At 49.3% G+C, this 23,985-nt stretch overlaps 2 protein-coding genes and 1 long non-coding RNA gene across 4 annotated transcripts in view; 2 read left to right on the forward strand and 1 right to left on the reverse strand.

Annotated features, from left to right (window-relative positions):
- PLA2G5 (phospholipase A2 group V) overlaps window positions 1–23,985 on the reverse strand; it is a 120,202-nt gene that overhangs the window by 40,073 nt on the left and 56,144 nt on the right. The window lies entirely within an intron of this gene.
- On the forward strand, window positions 5,970–10,744 carry LOC101107171 (phospholipase A2, membrane associated-like). The gene is made up of 5 exons (XM_004005163.5): window positions 5,970–6,033; window positions 8,090–8,139; window positions 8,556–8,700; window positions 8,951–9,057; window positions 10,267–10,744. The coding sequence occupies exons 2-5, from the start codon at window positions 8,100–8,102 to the stop codon at window positions 10,407–10,409; spliced, it is 435 nt and encodes a 144-aa protein (XP_004005212.1). The 5' UTR covers window positions 5,970–6,033; window positions 8,090–8,099; the 3' UTR covers window positions 10,410–10,744.
- On the forward strand, window positions 16,187–23,507 carry LOC121818787 (uncharacterized). Of its 2 annotated transcripts, XR_006058903.1 has the most exons (6): window positions 16,187–16,290; window positions 16,641–16,997; window positions 17,129–17,203; window positions 17,516–17,640; window positions 18,294–19,515; window positions 23,399–23,507. It is a non-coding gene; the product is annotated as an uncharacterized LOC121818787 (long non-coding RNA). The 2 variants fall into 2 exon arrangements; XR_009599466.1 differs by having other exon boundaries at window positions 18,294–23,507.

Below are 23,985 nucleotides of genomic sequence, written 5' to 3' on the forward strand. Positions count from 1 at the left end.
GTCCAAGGGACTCTCAAGAATCTTCTCCAGAACCACATAATGATATAAATAATTGAATACATTAATGTAAAGAAAAGCTCTTACCTAGAGTGGATTTCAAATTCTTAATATTGAAGGAATGAAGGTCCCAAAAGATACCAATTATTAAACTGTTGTAAGAACAAAACATGGATTCAAGCTAAATTAGTTAGTGGACATATGAGCAGAAATGATCTCTCAGCTCCCTCTGCCCAAGATAATTACGAATTTCAAAAGGAAAAATAGGAACTGTTCAGTGGAGAAACCGGGCAAATACCACCTTAACCATGTGATCAAGATGAACACCAATACACTAACATGTGTAAGCAGATACCCAATAGGAATTTGCTGTATGACTCCAGTTCAGTTCAGTCACTCAGTTGTGTTCAACGCTTTGTGACCCCATGGACTGCAGCACAGCAGGCCTCCCTGTCCATCACCAGCTCCCAGAGTGGGCTCAAACTCGTGTCCATCGAGTCGGTGATGCCATCTAACCGTCTCATCTTCTGTCGTCCCCTTCTCCTCCTGCCTTCAATCTTTCCCAGCATCAGGGTCTTTTCCAAAGAGTCAGTCCTTTGCATCAGGTGGCCAAAGTATTGGAGTTTCAGCTTCAGCACCAGTTCTTCCAATGAATATTCAGTACTGATTTTCTTTAGGATTGACTGGTTGGATCTCTTTGCAGTCCAAGGCACTCTCAAGAGTCTTCTCCAACACCACAGTTCAAAAGCATCAATTCTTTGGCACTCAGCTTTGTTTATAGCCCAATTCTCACATCCACACGTGACCACTGGAAAAACCATAGCTTTGACTAGACAGACCTTTGTTAGCAAAGTAACATCTCTGCTTTATAATATGCTGTCTAGATTTGTTAAAGCTTTCTTTCCAAGGAGCAAGAAGAAAAGAATTAAAAGAAAATGTCTTTTAATTTCACCTCTGCAATTACCATCTGCAGTGATTTTGGAGCCCAAGAAAGTAAGCCTGTCACAGTTTCCATTGTTTCCCCATCTATTTGCTATGAAGTCATGGGACCAGATACCATGATTTTAGTTTTATGAATGTTTAGCTTTAAGCCAGCTTTTTCACTCTCCTCTTTCACTTTTATCAAGAGGTTCTTTAGTTCCTCTTCGCTTTCTGCCATAAGGGCGGTGTCATCTGCATATCTGAGGTTATTGATATTTCTCCTGGCAATCTTGATTCCAGCTTGTGCTTCCTCCAGCCCAGCATTTCTCATGATGTACTCTGCATAGAAGTTAAATAAGCAGGGTGACAATATACAGCCTTAACACACTCCTTTTCCTGTTTGGAACCAGTCTGTTGTTCCATGCCCAGTTCTAATTGTTGCTTCTTGACCTAGATACAGATTTCTCAGAAGGCGGATCAGGTGGTCTGGTATTCCCATTTCTTTCAGAATTTTCCACAGTTTATTGTGATCTGCACAATCAAAGGCTTTGGCATAGTCAATGAAGCAGAAGTAGATGTTTTTCTGGAACTCTGTTGCTTTATTTGATGATCCAACAGATGTTGGCAATTTGATCTCTGGTTCCTCTGCCTTTTCTAAATCCAGCCTGAACATTTGGAATTTCATGGTTCACATACTGTTGAAGTCTGGCTTGGAGAATTTTGAGCATGACCTTGCTAGCGTGTGAGACAAGTGCAATTGTGCGGTGGTTTGAACAGTCTTTGGCACCACCTTTCTTTGGGATTCATGACTCATGGAACTCAAACTGGGGCTCTGTGATAACCTGGAGGAGTGGGACTGGGCGGGAGGTGGGAAGGAGTTTCAAGAAGGAAGGGACATGTGATTAATCTGTGTTGATGTATGACATTGTAAAGCTATTATTAATCAATTAAAAATAAATATTTTTTAAAATGGTAATGAGAGCTCTCAGTATCACATACCATAGATTAGATCTCCTGAGAAGCGTACAATATCATTTCTATGATATTCTTGCCAAAAAATGCATAACTTCATTCTGATCATGAGAAATATCAGACAAACATAAACTGAGGAACTCTCTAAAATGCCTTAGCAGTACTCTTCAGAAGTCTCAAGGCCACAAAAAACAAAGAAAGACAAAGGAGCTGTCACGGATCAACAGACATAGCAGCCCTAAAAGTTCCATGTGCTGGGAGATCCTGGGTGGACATCTGGACTAGGGGAAAAAAAAGATACTAATAGGAAAACAGATGACAGTCAAATAAGGTCTGTAGATTAGCTAATAATGCCCATTTCCTGGTTTCCATAATTGTACCATGGCTATACGCAGAATGTTAACATTCAGGGGATGAGGCGGATAGAGGAATTCTACGTTTGCAACTGTTGACCTGAAACAAATACCTAGACCATCAGATATTTTTCCAGCAGTGGTGGGTTTATTTGGGATCAGCAGAGAATAACTCGGGGTCTACAACCTTGAGGCACCACATGCAAGTCCCTCCACGGTAAGGAGAGGAGAACTCTTTTATAGAGGAAAACGAGAAGTTGGGAAGGGCTATAGGAAACAAAGCATCCATGGCTTTTCCTTGGCTGGGTCCTTACCAGGAAGGAAGAGGAGTGTTTCCTTCTTCCTGTCTGGCTCTGCTTTCCTTACAGGGTGTGAAAGCTCTGCCTTCTAGCTGCCCAACTCGGTTTCACTGAAATTTCTATTTATTCATTTCTTACACAACTTTCCTGTAAATGTATTTCCAAATTAGTATTAAAAAAAAAAAAAAAAGAGTAATGAGTAACTTTTCCTTGGAAAGGAAAGATTAGGAACCAGAGAGTACAGGAAAAAGTCCAGCCGTAAATAATCCTGACATTGGAAGCAACCACTGATGAAAGGCTGACTCTTCTAATTATTAATAACACAAGAAAGCTTTTCTGAGCACTGACTGTCCCATCTGAGCACATCCATCCCACGTAAAGTAGCAGCCATCTTCACACTCCTGCTTTCTCTCATCCGTCTCTTTCCCCTTGCTCATCACCAACTAAATTTCTGCAGCTGGCTCTGGAACAACAGAGTTGAATTCTGCAGGTCCCGTTACACATGGATTATTTTTCCGTAAAAATATGTAAATTTAGTAACTGCACTTCAGTTACACATAATCTGAGGTTGATTGAATCTGTACACGTGGGGCGTATAAGATACTAAAAGCTATGCACAGTAACTGTAGCGTTATGCCCAGATTTTTGACTGTGTGGAGGTCAGCATGCCTAATCCCTGTGCTGTTCAAGGATAAGCTGTGTCGCACTTGTCTATTGTGTCTTCTGCTTTATTGTCTGTCTCTCTCCACCAAAATGTAAGCACCATGAGAGTAGAGAGTTTTTGCTTCTTCACTGATGTACTCCAAGTGCTTAAATTAATCCTTGGGGGATGTCCCTGGTGGCCCAGTGGCTAAGACTCCACTCTCCGAATGCAGGGGCCCCGGGTTCAGTCCCTGGTCAGGGAACTAGATCCACACGCCTCAAGAGTTCACATGCTACAGATAAAAAGGTTGCCCGTGCCACAGCAAGGATCCCGCATACCTCAGCATGCAAGACCTGGCGCTGCCGAATGAATAAATACAAACAAATATTTTAAAATGTATTTTTAAAAGGTATCCTTTTAAATAAACATAAATAAATATATTGGTCTTCGGATGAAGGTGGCTGGAAAGTGAAAGTGTTAGTTGCTTAGCCATGTCCAGCCCTTTGCCACCACATAGACTGTAGCCCACCGGGCTCCTCTGCCCATGGAAGTCTCCAGGCAAGAATACTGGAATGGGTAGCCATTCCCTTCCCCAGGGGATCTTCTCAACTTGAGGATCTCCTACACTGCAGGCAGATTCTTTACCGTCTGCAGCCAATTGGATGAAGGTGGCTAGACAAGAAGCCACATCATGGACTTTGAGTTCTTCAGGGAGATCTTGAAAAGATGAGGAAAGGAGAGGCAGTGTGTGACATTACCAGGGTCTCTGGGGACTGGGGCCTGGACATGATGCCAGGGGCCGCCAGGATATATGGAGGGGGACCAGCCTGCTTGCCATTGAACGACAGTATTCTGAACTGAGGTGCCTAACCAAAGGCCACAGTCTAGCCCATGACCTCTGAACCTTCATGTATGCCTGAAACAAATGGCCAGGAGAGTGAAAATTCTGTTGACTAAAAAAAAAAAAGGCAGAACCTAAATCGTGAGAATTGTTTTACTTGGGGCATTACTGAGGGCTTCAGCCTGGATGCAGCCTCTTAGGTAGCTCTGAGGATAGTACTGAGAGACGAGGGAGGAGCCAGGATATACAGGGGCTTTGCGGAAAACACACACACACATACACACCCCAAACAGGTAGCAAAACACCAAAAACTTCCTGTTAATTAAAGAAAACCCAGACAGCTCAAGCTGCCGCATTCAGCGCTTTTCTCTGCGTGGGCAGATGCGGAGTCTGGCCCTGGCCTTCTCTGGTGGTCCACTGGTCACAGTCCACCTGCCGATGCGGGGATGCGGGCTCAATCCCTGGTCCAGGGAGAGCCCACCTGCCGGAGAGCGACTGAGCCTTAGCACAGCCGCGACTACGTCCGTCCCTCGAGAGGCCGCGGCCGCCTCCGCGCCCACTTGCCTAGAGCCTGCGCTCTGCACCCAGAGAAGGCCCGGTTCTGGGAAGCCCGCGCTCCACGGTAAAGACCAGCAGCCACTCGCCACAATTAAGAAAGCCCGCGCCCAGCAAGGACGACCCAACACAGCCAGTAAACTAACTAATGAACTTAAAAAGAGTTTAATGAAATCACTTCTGTGGTATGCGCCTTACCTAACCTAGGCGTCAGTATCCTCTTTTTGTATCCACCCTGAGTCCCCTCGGGATGCTCTGTCAGGGGAGGCTGATGGCTTGACGGCCACCCCATCCTTGGTTTACTGAGATGGTAGGGGGCATTCTTTGTCCACAGACCGCAGATTACCAAGACCCACAGAGATCCCCAGACGTTATATTAATTTGCGAGGAATTTGCACCAGGTAGCACGACTTGAGTAGCTTAAACAACAGAAATATCTGCTCTCTCAGTTCTGGAGCCCAGAAGTCTAAGATTAAGGTGCCAGCGAGGTTGGCTCCTTCTGATGTCTGTGGGGGAGGGTCTGTTCCTTCCTCTCCCCAGGCTCTGGTGATGACCTGGCTATCTTTAGGGTTCCTCGGTGCATAGAAGCATCCCCACCTTCACCTTCATATGGAATTCTCCCAGTGAAGACGTATGCGTGTCTCTCTGTCCAAACTTCCCCTCATTCTAAAGACACTAGTCATCCTGCATTGCTGCTGCTGCTGCTAAGTCGCTTCAGTCGTGTCCGACTCTGCGCAACCCCATGGACAGCAGCCCACCAGGCTCCTCTGTCCACAGGATTCTCTAGGCAAGAGTACTGGAGTGGGTTGCCATTTCCTTCTCCAAGTCATCCTGCATTAGGTCCACCCTAATAGCCTTATCCTAACTCATCACCTCCACAAAGACCCTCTTTCCAAATACAGTCACATCCTGAGGTCTTATTGGAGGTCTGAATTCAACGTAGGAATTCGGTGGGTTCACAAGTCAACCCTTGACACAGGTCTAGCTCTTCAAGGAAATTGTATCTTCAAGATGAAAGCGGCCTGGGATGGCTGTTAGTCGGTATAGACGGGTTGTTGTACTATAAACGGCTGACAGTTTTTTCCAGTGTCTGTTTGGGTTTTTGTAAAGTAACTTTCCGATAACCTCCAATTCATGTCTGATAACCTCTGATTGCCAGGCATCCACGTCCAAGACAGTTATCTAGAATAAACACCTTGCCAGGCACACCTTTGTTTTAGAGATTTTAGTTAATTTGACTATTTGGGCCACGTGGTTTTTTTTTCTCTCTCCCTGCACTTTCCATTACGGCTCAGGTACTTTAAATCCACCAATAAAAAGTGAACACAAAAAAGCCTAGGCCCCCACCCTTGACCCCAATAAAAGCGGAACCCCAGACCCAAGATCTCAGCCTCTCTCTCTACCCTCAGCGGTGCTGCGGGGCTCCAGGCGTGCTGTGTTCTTCCAGGTCCTGTAAGTAATAACCTTTATTCTTTCAAAGATCTCTGATGATTATTGTTAAAGGGCATCTTGCAGTTGTGAAAAACTGCATTGCCTGATCCAGCCACAGCACTGGTTAGAGATAGGCTGAGAGTGCCGTGTGACAGGTTTGCTAGTCACTGATCTCAGTGACCAGTGGTGTAAGAAACCAAAGTGTATTTCTCGCTCATGCAAAGACTGTTGCACGTCTGCAACTGTTGCACGTCTCCCTCGCTTCAGCCCGGCAGTGGCTCTCAGCACTGATGCACACACACCTTTTGCTGGCAAGATTCAGTCTCCTGAGCCTAACCTGGAGGGGGCCCTGGAGAATGTGGGGAGCAAGTGAAATGACGGTGGGCAACTTCGCCTCTGCACACTGGCGTTTTGGGGATGGGTGTGGGGAAGGGTTAACTGAAGGCCCCAGGAGCTAAATTCTTAGCAGTGGTGAAGGCCATGAAGAAGGCCTCTATTTGGGAAATAGAGTCGCAGTCTCCCTGAGGCTGAAGAAAAAAAGAAAGAGCAGCAGATTCAAGGAGCGTCAGTCAGCTCCATCTCCAAACAGGTGATGGCTGGGGATGAAGCATCAGCAGCGCGTGCCTGGAGGGGGGGTGGAGGGAAGCTAGGACACCCTCACCTTTTTCTAGAAGGAATGGAGGAAGAACAGACAATTTAGGAAGGAAAAGAGCAAGTGGAGATGCTGGTCCACGTCAGTGGGAAGACCATCTGCCCCACTGCAGTTCTGTCCCTGTGGAGGTCTCAGGGGCCACTGGGGGCAGGGCAAATCCCCAGCACCTCCTGAAAGCCTCACCCCCTGGTACTTCATGGAGGCTTAATATGTACTTCCTGTGGATGACTGATTGATCGGATGAATAACACTAAATGCCTATTTCTTATTCCCAAATGGCATACTTGGCGGAAGAGAGGAACCAGTCAACAGCAGGGGCCCTGCCCTCTCCTGAAAGTGGGTTCAAGGGGGTGACTAGTGGTCATGCCCAGACGCGATTACCAGAGTTTATTCACTCGGGAGAAAGAAATTACAGAATCATCTGAAATTCGGCATCAGCTGATGGCACATAAGGTGTTTCCATCCTCAGCTCTGTCCTGCTAGTTGATTGATGAGAGGCAAAAAAAGGGGGGATTGCCTAGGGGAGAGGCATGCCAAACTCTGAGTCCAACACCTGGCCATAAGGCCACCCCGTCCCCTAACCCACCAGCCCCCAAGCTCCCAGAGGGATCAGCTATTTAACTGGAGTTCGGAATAAACAAGGCGATCTCTTGGAGCTGTTAACTTGGGATCCTCTGAGAAGTAAATAGCCAGAAATGAACACCCAGTCCCTGATCACCGGCTGCCTTCAAGTGGCTATGGGGTGTGTGTGTGAGAGTGTGTGATGAGCACAAGTCTGCACGTGCCTGATTTGCTGAGACAAGAGGGTGTGGTGTGCACAAGTGTGTTGTGTGCGTACGTGAATATATTGTGATAAAGGAGGTCCACCGTAGTAGGTGAGCACCAGAATGCATGTTTTATCCATTCACTTGGGTGTGAGTAGGTGTGAGTTTGAGCACATACAAGTGTAAGTGTTCAAAGAGAGGGCGCTGCTTTAGTTCTCAAGAAAAACACTGCAGATTGGACTCCACGGGCAGAATTCCCAAGCCTTGACTCCAGGGTAGAGGGCGAGTAAGAAACATCTAATGCGGGACACACAGCCTAAGACCTCAGGGATCTATCTCCCAGTTTTATGCAATGATCTGGTCGCCGCCTTCCAGAAACTCTCAGGTGGGTGAGGAGCATGGGGGTCTCATTGGTGTATATTGCGGGGAGGGGTGATCTTGACCAGTGGAAAGTTCGACAAAGCTGGGAAGTGCCCCCTCCACGTGTACTGTGTGCCTGATTAAGGCAGTCATGCTGGATCCCGCCTGGGGCTGAGAGGCTCTTTAAAGGCTCTTTTCATCAGAACTGCTGAATGCTAGCAAGAAAGCAGGGCCCGGGGCAGAAGCTAGTATCACCTGGGAGAGGGGTCTAGGCCGTCCTATCTGTATTTCTCCCCCACAGAACCCTCAAGATGAAGACCCTTCTGCTGCTGGCAGTGATCATGGCCTTCGGTAAGAGTTCATCCTACCTCTCATCCTGGTGGCTCAGAGGGTAAAGCATCTGCCTGCAATGCCGGAGACCCGGGATTGATCCCTGGGTTGTTGGGAAGATCCCCTGGAGGAAGGCATGGCAACCCACTCCAGTATTCTTGCCTGGAGAATCCCTTGGACAGAGCAGCCTGGTGGGCTACAGTCCACGGGGTCGCAAAGAGTCGGACACGACTGAGCGACTTCACTTTCATTGTCACTCACCAGAAGGGTGAGAGCCCAGGGAAGGAGGCTCCTTCATTCCCAAGGCCCCCTTCCGCTGTGTCTGTCCCCCTCTCTGCGGGATGAAGACGAGGACCTTTGTGGGGAGGGGGAGTGGCAGCGAGAGGCGGAGGTGGACGTGCCGTCCCAGGCCCCGTCACCAGGCAATGTCCTTCCAGCCCTTCTTCAGGTCCAGGCATATTTGTGGGATTTCGCGGCAATGATCAAGCACACAACAGGAAAGGGAGCCGTGTCCAATTATGGTGCCTACGGCTGCTACTGTGGACTGGGTGGCAGAGGAACCCCCAAGGACGCAACGGATTGGTGAGGCCACCCCCAGCCCTCCCGCCTCTGCCCACTGGTGGCCCCGGCTGGGGCGGGAGCCGAAGGCTGGCGCCTCACCTCAAAGAACGCCAGCGAGGCTCAGCTGAAACAGCAACCATCCTGGTGGAAGCTGTGCACTAAACTAGGCCCCTGTCCCCGGGCCTCTGCTCGGGGTCGAGGTGGGTGAAACCACGGCACCCGGCTCCCTGGCGCGTGCGGAGGCCGCCCCCATAGCTCAGTCTTGTCGCAGGTGCTGTTGGGAACATGACTGCTGTTACAAAAAGCTGAAGTATCATGGGTGTGGCACCAAGTTCCTGGGATACAATGTGTCCATCCGCCGGGGCCAAATCATCTGTGGTAAGAACAAGTCCTACCGACTGCACCCAGCCTCCTTTGTTCATTTTCCTGTGTGTTCACTGTGCCGGGCACCAGAGCTAGATACAAAGGTCTCTGCCTCAAGGGCTCACGGTTGAGTGGGAAGTAAGGAAAAGGAAAATCAACACAGTAGACTCTGATACACAGTAGACTCTGATACGCAGTCAGGACGAGGGCCGGGCTCTGAGCACAGCCTGAGGGTCGAGGAAGGCTCCTCAGAATGGTGACCTCCAAGCTGCAGCCTCAAGGCGGAGAGGAGTCAAGGGGAAGGAGGGCTGGGGCATCCCACCAAGACGACACAGCAGGGTCCAGGGGGCCAGAGGGGGCTGTAGCAGTTCTGTGCTGCAGGAGGGAAACGTGAGGATGAGACAGAGCAGTGAGCAATAATGCTGGAGAGAAAGAAAGGTGTCGGGTTCTATTCACATTTTGTCCCAAAGAATTAGCGAGCTCTTGGGGGAAGGAGTGACGTGACCAGACGTGCATTTCAGGGAACTTGCTCAGGCTGAGGGTGGATGGAGACTGATGGAAGGGGGTGTATTGTCTCGATGCAGACAAAAGATAGCAAGCCCTTGACCTGCAGCAATGGTGGTCAGCTGGGGCAGCTCCTCGGCTGTGCTGCCAAGGGTCCAGTCCTTTCCCAGCCTTCTGCCCTGCCACATCGGCATCGTGATTCCAAGGCACCCTAGAGCTTCACGAGTTGTCGCTTCACCCTACAAAAGAGGCTTTCCTTTACAAGCCTCTTTTCAGAGAGAGGAAAGTCATCCTTCCCAGAAGCCCCAGCAGACTTTCCCTTGGGGCTCACTGGAGGGCAAGGTTACGTGCTTCTCCTGCCCTAATCACTACAAAGGGAACAGGGACGACCGTGACCCATCAAGAGCCGCTCCCCAATGCCCCGGCCAGGGACCTTGCCCCTGAACGCATCTGCTGGGGAGAAGGAAGAGGCAGTGGCTAAGAGAAAGGCTTTTCACAGAATCCCAGTGCTCAGCTTGCTGGTGTTCTCACGACACTGGGTGTGGGCTTTCTGAGGGCCCACACAGGGCCCTCATCAGCCAGTAATATCTGAACGTCCATGCTTGTCCCAGACTAGAAACCCTGGGAGAACAGGGGCTGTGTCTTGTCCCTCGGAATTCCCAGAAGAAACCATGGAATATTAACTAACCCCACCCTGTTTTTATTTTCTTGTGGTTTCAGAGAATCAAGGTGTGTGTAGACGTATAGTCTGTGAATGTGATAAAAAAGCTGCCATCTGTTTTGCAAAGACCCAGAACACCTATAATAGAAAGCTCCAAAAGTACAGCAACTTACTGTGCACAGGGCGCGCCCCGAAGTGCTGAGAGGCCCCCGATCCTGGACGCCTTACCACCCAGTGCTGAGCCTCCACTCTAGCACCCGACTCCCTGCCCTCGCCATGTTCCCTCGCAAATGAAGAAAACCCCCTCTTCCATCCTAGAGACCAGCCGGGAGCCCTTCTCTCCCCCAACAGAAGCCTTCTATCTAGAAAGAGAAGCGCAGATCCGGGCATGTATGCCAAGCTCCTTCCCCTGCTTCCTTGGACAGCCAGAGGTTTTGTTCCTCCCATTTCCACTCTTCTTCAAGTCCAAAGTCACGTTTAGCTGTGGCAGCTACACTCCTGGTGGGCTCTTCTGAATAAAACAATTTATTTGGCAAACTGCATGTGAGTGTGTGTGTGTGTGTGTGTGTGTGTGTGTGTGTGTGTGTGTGTATGGGTGGTACTCACAGGTACCTCTAGTGTGAGAACAAACCAGTACGAGGGAATAGTGTGTAAGGGGGTAAAAATATGGGCTTCTCTGGTGGCTCAGTCGGTAAAGAATCTGCCTGCCGTGCAGAAGACCCGAGATCGATGCCTGGTTGGGGAAGATCCCCTGGAGAAGGAAATGGCAAACCGCTCCAGTATCCTTGCCTGGAAAATCCCACGGACAGAGGAGCCTGGCAGGCTCCATGGGGTCCACAGCATCCCAAAACACTGGGCATGACCGAGGGACTACACTTCACTTAGCATCAGGCTGGCTGAGTCAAATCCCCACCACCACCACTTCCCTAGGCCTTAGCGCCCTCATCTAAACGAAGATCGCTTTGTCCCAAGGGCCCCCTGGCTTATTGGGGAAGTTAAATGGATAATGGATGTAAACCACCGGCTCTGACCTGTCTGCCTCTGTTCTTATTGTTACAAGAAAAACCCAGCCTTCCACCTCTCCTACCCTAGGCAAGAGCAGCTCCTGCTGGCCTGTTGGGGAGAGACAGAAATGCGGCTCCTGATGTTTGAGGGTCTATAATCCAAGTCTTCTGTGAGGCACAGTCTTCTATGTTGCTGGCCCAGAGGTGGGTCAGTGTAACACTGGCCACTGATGGGACTCTCAGGTCACTTACCCCCTCGCCCAGGGCTGGCTTCCTGGGCTTGTGACCCAGGCAGAGCCCCAGTGGGCACTGCGCCTAGTTTACGGCTCTGCCCCAGCCATCACAATGTTGTTAATGATGTGGAATCCACAAAGTAGGGGACCCACAAAGTAGGTGGCTGGTCCATCCCTCACCTGGATGCTACTTCCCCTCTTGTCATCCAAGGCTCCTCTCAGATATTCCCACCTGGGAATTCTTCAGTAATCTCCACCAGAGCTGCTGGCTTTGTGCAGTGGGGACGGGCTCAAGGAAACAAAGAGTCCATGGCTTTTCATGGGCTGAGTCCTTACCAGGAAGGAAGGGGACTCATTCCTTCTGCCCACTGGGCTCTGCTAACCTTCCAGGATGTGAGACCTCTGCCTTCTGGCTCCTTAATTATATTTCATTGAGGTTTCTGTTTATTCATTTCTTACACAACTTACACATAAATGTATTTCCACATCAGAAGTTTTTTTTTTTTAAGAGTATTAAATAATTTTTCCTCACAAAGGAAGATTAGGAATCAGAGTACAGAAAAAGTTCAGGCATAACTCTGATTTTGGAAACAATCACTTATACGAGGCTAGCTCTTCTAATTATTAATAAATGAAAACATTTCTGAGCGTTGGCTATCCTGTTTGAGCACGTCCGTCCCATGGAAGGTAACAGGACCTCCCCCAGGATGCTCCCGCTGCCCCTCATCCATTTCTGTTGCCTCTTCCCTCTTGCTTCATCACCGTCTAATACCCTACAATTGACTCTTGAACAAGGGTTTGAATTGCTTAGGCCCATTTATACACAGATTTTTTTTCAATGAACAGACATACACTAAGTTCAGTTCAATTCAGTCACTCAGTCGTGTCTGACTCTTTGTGACCCCATGAATCGCAGCATGCCAGGCCTCCCTGTCCATCACCAACTCCTGGAGTTCACCCAAACTCATGTCCATCGAGTCGGTGATGCCATCCAGCCATCTCCTCCTCTGTCATCCCCTTCTCCTCCTGCCCTCAATCTCTCCCAGCATCAGATTTTTTTCCAATGAGTCAACTCTTCGCATGAAGTGACCAAAGTACTGGAGTTTCAGCTTAGGATCATTCCTTCCAAAGAATACCCAGGACTGATCTCCTTCAGAATGGACTGGCTGGATGTCCTTGCAGTCCAAGGGACTCTCAAGAGTCTTCTCCAACACCACAGTTCAAAAGCATCAATTCTTCGGCACTCAGCTTTCTTCACAGTCCAACTCTCACACCCATGACCACTGGAAAAACCATAGCCTTGACTAGATGGACCTTTGTTGGCAAAGTAATGTCTCTGCTTTTCAATATGCTATCTAGGTTGGTCATAACTTTCCTTCTAAGGAGTAAGCGTGTTTTAATTTCATGGCTTCAATCACTATCTGCAGTGATTCTGGAGCCCCCAAAAAATAAAGTCTGACACTGTTTCCACTGTTTCCCCATCTATTTCCCATGAAGTGATGGGACCAGATGCCATGATCTTCGTTTTCTGAATGTTGAGCTTTAAGCCAACTTTTTCACTCTCCTCTTTCACTTTCATCAAGAGGCTCTTTAGTTCCTCTTCACTTTCTGCCATAAGGGTGGTGTCATCTGCATATCTGAGGTTATTGATATTTCTCCTGGCAATCTTGATTCCAGCTTGTGCTTCTTCCAGCCCAGCATTTCTCATGATGTACTCTGCATAGAAGTTAAATAAGCAGGGTAACAATATACAGCCTTGACGTACTCCTTTTCCTGTTTGGAACCAGCCTGTTGTTCCATGTCCAGTTCTAACGTTGCTTCCTGACCTGCATATAGGTTTCTCAAGAGGCAGGTCAGATGGTCTGGTATTCCCATCTCTCTCAGAATTTTCCACAGTGTATTGTGATCCACACAATCAAAGGCTTTGGTATAGACATACACTACAGTACTACAAAAAGCTGGCTTAAAACTCAACATTCAAAAAACTGAGACCATGGCGTCCAGTCCCATCACTTCATGGCAAATAGATGGGGAAACAATGGAAACAGTGACAGACTTTATTTTCTTGGTCTCCAAAATTGCTGCAGATGGTGACTGCAGCCATGAAATGAAAAGACAGTTGTTCCTTAGAAGAAAAGCTATGACAAACCTAGACAGTATATTAAAAAGCAGAGACAATGCTTCCCTGACAAAGGTCTGTATAGCCAAAATTATGGTTTTTCCAGTAGTCATGTATGGATGTGAGAGTTGGAACATAAAGAAGGCTGAGTGCCAAAGATTTGATGCTTTTGAACTGTGGTGCTGGAGAAGACTCTTGAGAGTCTCTTGGACTGCAAGGAGAGCAAACCAGTCCATCCTAAAGGAGATCAGTCCTGAATATTCATTGGAAGGACTGCTGCTGAAGCTGAAGCTCCAATACTTTGGCCACCTGATGTGAAGAGCCGATTCATTAGAAAGACCCTGATGTTGGGAAAGACTGAAGGCAGGATGAGAAGGGGATGACAGAGGACGAGATGGTTGGATGGCATCACCTACTCAATGGACATGAGTTTGAGCAGGCTCCAGGAGATGGTGAAGGACAGGGAGGCCTGCCGCAGTCCATGGGGTTGCAGAGTCAGGCATGACTGAGTAACTGAACAGCAATGGTGCTGAGTGATCTGAGGTTGGCTGAAGCCTGTATGTGGGGAATCACAGATGCTGGGGCCACCGTGAAGTCACAGGCAAATATCCGACTGTGCAGAGGGTCAGCGCCCCTCACCCCCATGCCATTCAAAGATTACCTGTTGTATCTTTTGTTTCATAACCTCTCTCCACTAAAATGTACGCCCCATGAGAGTAGTTTTGTTTTTTTATTAATGTACTCCAAGTGCTTAAATTGGTTTCTGGATGAAGGCGGCTATCAAGAGGCCAGACCACTGATGTTGAATTATTGGGAAAAATCCTGAGAAGATGGGAAAAGGCAGGGCCGTGTGTGACATCACCAGAGTCTTTGAGTGCTGGGACCTGGACACGATACCAGGGGCCACCAAGATATATGGGGGTGAGGCGCGTTGCCTGCCATGGAAACAACAGTATTCCAAAGCTGAGGTGCTTGACAGAAGGCCAAGGTTTAGCGCGTCACCTCCGTACCTGCATCTAGGCCAAAGACAGATGTGAGAGCAAAAGTCTGTTGATGGGAAAAAATGCACAACCTAAACATTGAGAATAGTGCTTTACTGGGGGCTTTACGGAGGACGTCAGCCCGGATACATACTGTTGGGTAGGTCTGAGGACTGTCCTCAGGGGTAAGGGAGGAGTTGGGATATGTAGGAGTTTTTGCAAAAATATGCTAACAAACAAAAAAGCCCGGGGTAGTTAAACACCAAAAGATATCTGCCAGCTAAAGGAAAACCTGATATCTCAGGTTAATAAATTTGGCGCTCTTCTATGTGTTAAAAGATGCAAGAGTCTGGCGCTGATGCAATCACTCCTGCACCGTGCCTCATGCGCCTTACCTGCCGAGGGCTGGTGCCCTGATTCCCTCGTTCTGAGTCCCCTCGGGGGCGCTGTCAGGGGCGGCTGATGGCTGGATGGCCACAGCGTCTTTGTTTACTGAGATGGCAGGGGGCATTCTTTGTCCTCAAATCCCATATTGTCAAGACTCATGGAGATCTTCGGAGGCTGTTTAATTTGCTAGGAATTTGTACCAGGAACCATGACCTGAGTAGCCTAAACAACAGAAAAATCTGCTCTCTCAGTTCTGGAGCCCAGAAGTCTAAGATCAAGGAGCCAGTGAGGTTGGCTCCTTCTGAGGTCTGTGGGGGAGGATCTGTTCCCTCCTCTCCCCAGGCTCTGGCGGTGACCTGGCCATCTTCAGGATTGCTTGGTGTGTGGAAGCATCCCCACCTCAATCTCGGCCTTCACCTTCTGGAAGGTGGAATTCTCCCAGTGAAGATGCATGTGCATCTTTGTCCAAACTTCCCCTCTTTCTAAAGATACCGGTCATCCTGCATTCAGTTCAGTTCAGTCGCTCAGTCGTGTCCGACTCTGCAACCCCATGAATCGCAGCACGCCAGGCCTCCCTGTCCATCACCAACTCCCAGAGTTCACTCAGACTCACATCCATCGAGTCAGTGATGCCATCCAGCCATCTCATCCTCTGTCGTCCCCTTCTCCTCCTGCCCCCAATCCCTCCCAGCATCAGAGTCTTTTTCAATGAGTCAACTCTCCGCATGAGGTGGACAAAGTACTGGAGTTTCAGCTTTAGGTCCACCCTAATAAACTTATCCTAACTCATCATCCCCACAAAGACCCTCTTTTCCAAATAGAGTCATATCCTGAGGTCATACTGGAGGTCAGGATTCAATGTAGGAATTTGGCGGCGACAGGAATCAACCCCTAATGCAGGTCTAGCTCCTCAAGGAAACTATATTCAGATGAAAGCGGCCTGGGATGGCTGTTAACACATAGGTTACTGTAGTGTAAAGCCTGACAGTTGTGTTGGTTTCTTGTAAGGTATTTTCCTGATAACCTTCGACTGGTGCCTGATAACCTCTGGTTGCCGGGCATCCAGGTCAAAGATAGCGGTCTAGAATCAACACCTTGCCAGCCACGCCTTCATTTTATAGATTTTGGTTAATTCGACTATTTGGGCCACCTGTTTTTGTGGGGTTTTTTTTCCCCTCCTCCTGCACTTTACATTACTGCTCATGTATTTTAAATCCACCAGTTAAGAGTGAGCCAACAAAAGCCTAGGCCCCCACCCTCAACCCAAATAAAAGCAGAACCCCAGACCCAAGATCTCAGGCTCTCTCTACCCTCGATTTTGCTATGGGGCTCCACCTGCGCTGTGTAACTTCCTGGTCATGTAAGTAATAAACCTTTATTCAAGGATTTCTGATAATTATCATGAAAAGGTATCATGAAATCATAACAACCATGAGGTCTAATCCAGCCACAGAGCTGGTTATTGATGGGGTGAGACCACCATGCTTGCTGCTCACTGATCTCAATGATCAGTAGTTTAACAAATCAAAGTGTATTTCTCACTCATGCAAAGACCATGAGTGAGGCACGACTGAGTAAATGAACAGCAGTGGTGCTGCGTGATCTGAGGTTGGCTGAAGCCTGTATGTGGGTGGACTCTCCTGGACAAGGGTCCTCCATGCGATGACTCAGGGACACAAGCTGTCTCCATCTTCCAGTTCCACCATTCAGGGCTCAGAAACTGGGGCACAGGACGCGGCCTTTACCTCACTTCTGCCTGGCGGTGACCCTCAGCACTGATGTACACGTTTTGCTGGCAAGATTCAGTCTCCTGAGCCTAGCCTGGAGGGGGGCCTGGAGAATGTGGGGAGCAAGCAGAATGGGGATGGGCACCATAGCCTCGGTCTCTGGCTTCTGGGGGGTGAGTGTTGGGGACTATTAACTGAAGGTCACACAAGTTAACCTCTTAGCAGTGGTGAAGGGCTTGAAAAAGGCATCTGCTTTGGAAATAGAGTCACTGTCTCCCTGAGGCGGAAGAAGAAAGAGCAATAGATCCCATGAGCATCAGTCAGCTCCATCTCCAAACAGGTGAGGACTGGCAAGGAGGGGGCGGCAGTACACGCCTGGGTGAGAGTACCGGGACCCTGGGGAGGGGGGGCCAGCAGTACACGCCTGGGTGAGAGTACCGGGACCTCTGGACAGTCTCTTGCTTTTTCTAGAAGGGGAGGAGGAGGAAGAGAGGAAAGAGGAGCCAGAAGAGAAGGTGGAGGTGCTGTTCCAAGCCAGGCGAGCAGGTGTCATCTGCCCCACTGCAGTTCTCTCCCTGCCAGGGTCCCCAGGATCCCTGGGGGCGGGACGAGTTCTCATCACCTCCTGAGAGGTTCACGGCGGGCTGGCACTTTGTGGAGGCTTAGCATGTGCTTCTTGAATGGCTGGCTTATGGAATGAATGAATAACGTTAACTGCCCCGATTCTTATTCCCAAGCGGCTTACTTAGCAGCAGAAAGGAAAAACCCTTGGCCAGCAGCAGATGGCCCTCGCCCTCTCCTGGAAGTGGGTTCAGGAGGCTCACACCCAGACCTGATTACGGGGATTTATTCACTCAGGAGGGACACCCACAAGAAAGATGACAAAATAACCTCCAATCTCGGCATCAGCGAATGGAGCGTAAGGATGGAAAAACCTCAGTTCTGTACTGTTGATGAGAGGGGAAAAAAGAGGATTGCCTAGGGTGAGTAGCCTGCCAAACTCTGAGTCCCCCAACTAAGGGGGGTATCCCCACCGCATCCCCTACCCCACCAAGCTCCCAGAGGGATCAGCTATTTAACTGGAGTTCAGAATAAACAAGGTGGTCGCTTGGAGACACCAATTCAGGATCCTCTGAGAAGTAAATAGACAAAAATGAATATCCAGTCCCTGATTACTGGCCGCCCTCAAGGGTGCCTATAGTGTGTGTGTCTGTGTACGTGTGTGTACATGTGTGCATGTGCGTGTGTGCATACATGTGCGTGTACATGTGTGTACATGTGTGTGTGCATGCGTGTGTACATGCACACACCCATGAGCACAAGCCTGCACGTGCCTGACTCGGTACTACAAGAAGGTGTGTGTGCACAAGCGCCTTGTGTGCACACGTGAATGTGTAAAGGGCGTGTAAAAGGATGTCCACATTAGTAGATGAGTATAGAGTGTGTGTGCGCATATGTGTGTGTGAGTAGCTGTGTATTTGCACATGTACAAGTGAAAGTGAAAGTCACTCAGCTGTGTCCGACTCTTTGTGACCCCATGGAATTCTCCAGGCCAGAAGACTGGAGTGGGAAGCCTTTCTCTTCTCCAGGGGATCTTCCCACCCCAGGGATCGAACCCAGGTCTCCCGCTTTGCAGACGGATTCTTTACCAGCTGAGCCACAAGGGAAGCATGCACATGTTTAAGATGTGAAAGAGACAGTGCGCTATAGTTCTGGAGAAAAGCACCACGGATCCAACTCCATGGGTGAAGTCCACAAGCCTCGACTCCAGTGTGTGGGGGGAGTAAGATACACCTACTGGGGGCACAACACACGGCCTAAGACCTCAGGGATCTCCCAGTTTGGTGGGATGGCCTGGTCACAACCTTCCAGGAACTCTCAGGTAGGTGAGGAGCATGGAGGTCTCTGCAGTGTTTCATGGCGGGAGGGGGTTCTTGGCCAGCGAAACTCAGCAGAGCTGGGAAGCGCCCCCTCCTCGTGTACTGTGTGCCTGGAGCCAAGAAGCGTGTCTGAGAGTTCTCTTAAAGACGTCTTCATCAGGATCGTTGAATGTGAGCAGGACAGCAGGGGCCGGGGCAGATGCTGGCGCCACCCGGGAGGGTCTGTCTGTAATTCCCTCAACATGAAGCCCCTCCTGCTGCTGGCGTTGATCATGGCTTCGGTAAGAGTTGACAGTGACCTCTCACCAGAAGGGGAGCAGCCCGTGGAGGGAGGCGCCTCCAACCCCAGCTTCCATTCCGTCTGCATCTGGCCCTCTCTCAGTGGGAGGAAGAGAGATTGTCTTGGGGGGGGAGGGGGAGAAGCAGAGGGAGGTCACAGCGTCTCAGGCCCCGCCACCCGGCAGTGCCCTTCCAGCCCTGCTGCAGGGTGGACACCTGGCAGCTTTTCAGAAAAAGCTCAAGTACACGACAGGAGGAGAACCTGTGACCACTGATGGCTTCTGGGGCTGCCCCTGTGCGGTGATGGCAGAGGACCCCCCAAGGACGCAACGGATGGGGGAGGCCACCCCCAGCCCTCCCATCTCTGCCCACCTGTGGCCCCGGCTGGGGTGGGAGCCGAAGTCTCATGTTGGTATTCCAGGATCAAAGAACCCCGGGAAGTCCCTGCTAAAAAAGCAGCCAACCTGCTAGAAACTCCGCTCTAGACTATTGGAATGTGCCTGGGTCTCTGCCCAGGGTCAATGGGGGTGACCTGGGTCCCTGGGCTCTCTGGAGATTGGGGGGCAGCCCCGATAGCACAAGCTCGTTGCAGATGCTGCGCAGAGCAGGACTGTTGCTACAGAAAGCTGGAGAATCGTAGGTGTGGCACCGTGTCCCTGAAATGCAACTTTACTCTCCGCTGGGACCTAATCGTTTGTGGTAAGAAAGAGTCCTACACCTCCACCCAGCCTCCGCTGTCCATTTTCCTAAGTGTCCTCTGTGCTGGGCACCAGAACTAGATGTTAATTCAAAGGGACAGTGCCCCTGCCTCAGGGGGCTCACGGAGGACTGGGGAGTAACAAAAATGAAAATACAACATGGTAGATTCTGATAGGAAGTGAGGCAAAGGACTCTGAACACCAAGAACGGTGACCTCCAAGCTGAGTCTTCCAGGCTGTGAGGGGTCGGGAAAGGAGGGTTGGGGACATCCGAACAAGAGGACATAGCGGGATCCAAGGGGCCAGAGGGACCTATAATGATTCTGTGCTGATGAAAGGAAATGTGAGGATGAGACCCAGTGGTGAGTGATGATGCTGGAGAGAAAGAAAGGGGCTAGTCAAGTCCCCAAGACGGTATTGTATTTAGATTTTGTCTGAAAGAATTAGGGAGTTCTCAAGCAAAGACGTGACATGTTCAGATTTATCTTGCAGAGGACTGACTCTGGTTGAGTGTGGAGGGAGACAGATGAAGGGGGTCCATGCAAGAGACAGGAAGCTGTTGACCTTTAGCAATGGTGGGTCCAGACGCAAGGGGTGGAGGCTGCCATTATGATAGGCCCGAAACAGGGTCACCTGAGCTTGGTGCTTGACTGGAGCTGTTGGATGGCTATACCACCATGTGGATGGTACAACTGAGAGGGCCTGGTAGGGGAGGGCAGGAAGACTTCCACTGGGAACAAGTTGAGCTTGGAAACTTCCAGAACACCAAGGGAAATGAGCAGCAGGCAGCTGGATAAACGAACACACAGATGAAGGAGAGGACTGGACACAGATTCAGGAGGTGGCCACAGAGAGCAGAGACTTGGATGGACCCACCCACTTGATCTTTAAAGGCCCAGAAAGGAGAAACGCAAGGAGGTCAAGGAGTTGGGCCAGGAGGAGATGATTAACAGCAGCCAGTTTAACAGAGGGGTCTTTCAGGATAAGGGCTGGCCAGGCTCCTTGGATTTAGAGGCAGGAAGACCACTGGAGACTCAGTGGGAGCTGTGCCCATGGATCTGCGAAGGCAAAGCCAGGTTAGAGTGGGCTGGAAGGTGGGTGGGAGGAAGAGAGGCTGCAAGTGTAGACAACCTTCTGGAGCAAGTTTGGCCATGAAGGGGAGGAGAGGTGGGCGGTGGCTGGAAGAGATTGCCTAATGCCCTGGACAGCTGACCCACAAGTGGGATTTTGAGAAACCATGGACTTTTCCTTAACAGCCTGAGGTCACTGAGATCAGAAATTATGTCTTCCCATCATGACCTTTTCATAAGGTCATGTGTCTTTAGCAAGCTCTGGGTCAGTTCAGTTCAGTTGAGTCACTCAGTCTTGTCCAACCCCATGGACTGCAGCACGCCAGGCCTGCCTGTCCATCACCAACTCCCCATGTTTACTCAAACTCATGTCCATTGAGTCCGTTATCCCATCCAACCATCTCATCCTCTGTCGTCCCCTTCTCCTCCTGCCCTCAATCTTTCCCAGCATCAGGGTCTTTTCCAATGAGTCAGTTCTTTGCATCAGGTGGCCAAAGTATTGGAGTTTCAGTTTCAGCATCCCTCCTTCCAATGAATATTCAGGACTGCTTTCCTTTAGGATGGACTGGTTGGATCTCCTTGCAGTCCAAGGGACTCTCAAGAGTCTTCTCCAACACCACAATTCAAAAACATCAATTCTTTGGCACTTAGCTTTCTTTATAGTCCAACTCTCACATCCATACATGATTACAGGAAAAATCATAACTTTGACTAGATGGACCTTTGCTGGCAAAGAAATGTCTCTGTTTTTTAATATGCTGTCTAGTTTGGTCATAAATTTTCTTCCAAGGAGTAAGCGTCTTTTAACTTCAAGGCTGCAATCATCATCTGCAGTGATTTTGGAGCCCCAAAAATAAAATTCGTCACTGCTTCCATTGTTTCTCCATCTATTTGCCATGAAGTGATGGGACCGGATGCCATGATCTTTGTTTTCTGAATGTTGAGCTTTAAGCCAACTTTTTCACTCTCCTCTTTCACTTTCATCAAGAGGCTCTTTAGTTCCTCTTCACTTTCTGCCATAAGGGCGGTGTCATCTGCATATCTGAGGTGATTGATATTTCTCCTGGCAATCTTGATTCCAGCTTGTGCTTCCTCCAGCCCAGCGTTTCTCATGATGTACTCTGCATAGAAGTTAAATAAGCAGGGTGACAATATACAGCCTTGACATACTCCTTTCCTGATTTGGAACCAGTCTGTTGTTCCATGTCCAGTTCTAACTGTTGCTTCCTGACCTACATACAGATTTCTCAAGAGGCAGGTCAGGTGGTCTGGTATTTCTACCTCTTAAAGAATTTTCCAGTTTGTTGTGATCCACACAGTCAAAGGCTTTAGTATAGTCAATAAAACAGAAATAGTTGTTTTTCTGGAACTCTCTTGCTTTTCCATGATCCAGCGGATGTTGGCAATTTGATCTCTAGTTCCTCTGCCTTTTCTAAATCCAGCTTGAACATCTGCAAACACACGGTTCACATACTGTTGAAGCCTGGCTTGGAGAATTTCAAGGATTACTTTACTAATGTGTGAGATGAGTGCAATTGTGCAGTAGCTTGAGCATTCTTTGGCATTGCCTTTCTTTGGGATTGGAATGAAAACAGAACTTTTCCAGTCCTGTGGCCACTGCTGAGTTTTCCAAATTTGCTGGCATATTGAGTGCAGCACTTTCACAGCATCATCTTTTAGGATTTGAAACAGCTCAATTGGAATTCCACTAGCTTTGTTCATAGTGATGCTTCCTAAGGCCCACTTGACTTTGCATTCCAGGATGTCTGGCTCTAGGTGAGTGATCACACCATCGTGATTATCTGGGTCATGAAGATCTTTTTTGTACAGTTCTTCCGTGTATTCTTGCCACCTCTTCTTAATACCTTCTGCTTCAGAAGGCTCTGGATGACAAGCAACAAGATGCCCACCCAACAGAGGCTCAGAGAGTGAGGAAGTCTGACTCTCCTATAGCAGACTCTGAGAGAGGGCAGTGCCAGAGCGGGGGTGCCCCCTCAGCTGTGTCGCCAGGGATCCAGTCCTTTCCCAGCCTTCTGCCCTGCCACACTGGCAACGTGATTCCAAGACACACTTAGAGCTCCAAGAGTTATGGCTTCACCTTACGGGAAGAGGCTCTCCCTTCACAAGGCTCTGTTTGGAAATTCATCCTTCCCGGAAGCCCCCAGCAGACTTTCCCTTGTGGCTCACTGGTCAGGGCAAGGTCACGTGATTCCCCTGCACTGCTCACTACAAAGGGAACAGGGACGACCATGACTGGCTTACACCCACCAAGAAGCATTCCCCGACTCCAGGGAACAGGGGCTTTGCACCTGAACACATCTGCTGGGGAGGAGAAACAGCAAGGCTTACAGCAAGGGTTTTCACAGAATCCCAGTTCACGGCTCGTGTCCCCATCAGACTGGGTATGGGCTTCTAAGGGTAGGAATTCTGTCTCCCCATCAATCAGAAATATCTGGACACTGGTGCTTGTCCCAAACTAGAAATTCTGGGAGAACACGGGCTGTGTTATTCCCTCAGATATCCCATGAGAAACCCAAGAATATTAACCAACCATCCAGTGTTTGGTCTTCCTGGGTGGTGCTAGTGATAAAGAACCCACTTGCCCATGCAGGAGAAATTAGATACTCAGGTTCCATCCCTGGGTTGGGGAGATCCCATGGAGAAGGGAATGGCTACCCACTCCTGTGCTCTTGCCTGGAAATTCCATGGACAGAGGAGCCTGCTGGGCTATAGTCCATATAGTCGCAAAGAGACAAAACTGAAGCGACTTGGCACACACACACTCATCCCGTGCTTATTTTCTTGTGATTTTAGAGGATCGGACCTACTTTAAATGTCAATGGTGCAAATGTGATCAAATAGCTATCATTTGTTTTGCAAGAAACATGAAGACCTATAATAAAAAGCTCCAATACTACAGCAACCGTCAGTGGAGTACGCCCAAGTGCTTGAGAAGCCCCTGAGCCTGGACACCTTGCCTCCTAAAGCCGAGTTTCCACTTAGCTCCCCACTCCCTAGCCTAGCCAGGTGCCCTGGCAAATGAAGGAAACCCCCTCTCCCATCCTAGACACAAGTCAGGAGGTCTTCTCGTCCCAAACAGAAGCCTCTGTCCAGAAGGAGACGCTCAAGTCTGGGCGTGGATGCCCAGCCCCTTCCCCAGCTTCCTTGGGAAGCAGGCAATTTTTCCACCGGTCCACTCCTCGTCAACGCCAATGTTATGTTTTGCTATGGCAGCTACACTCCTGGTTGACTCTTCTGAATAAAGCAATTTATTTGGCAAACCATGCACGTGTGTGAATGTGTGTGTGTGAGAGAGAGTGTGTGTGTGTGTGTGTGTTGTGTGAACAAACTAGTACAAGGCAAGTGTAAAGGGTTAAAAATACTAACTTTAGAGTGAGAAC

This window comes from Ovis aries, chromosome 2 (genome assembly GCF_016772045.2).
Source record: "Ovis aries strain OAR_USU_Benz2616 breed Rambouillet chromosome 2, ARS-UI_Ramb_v3.0, whole genome shotgun sequence".
In the NCBI taxonomy this organism is placed as follows: Eukaryota; Metazoa; Chordata; class Mammalia; order Artiodactyla; family Bovidae; genus Ovis; species Ovis aries.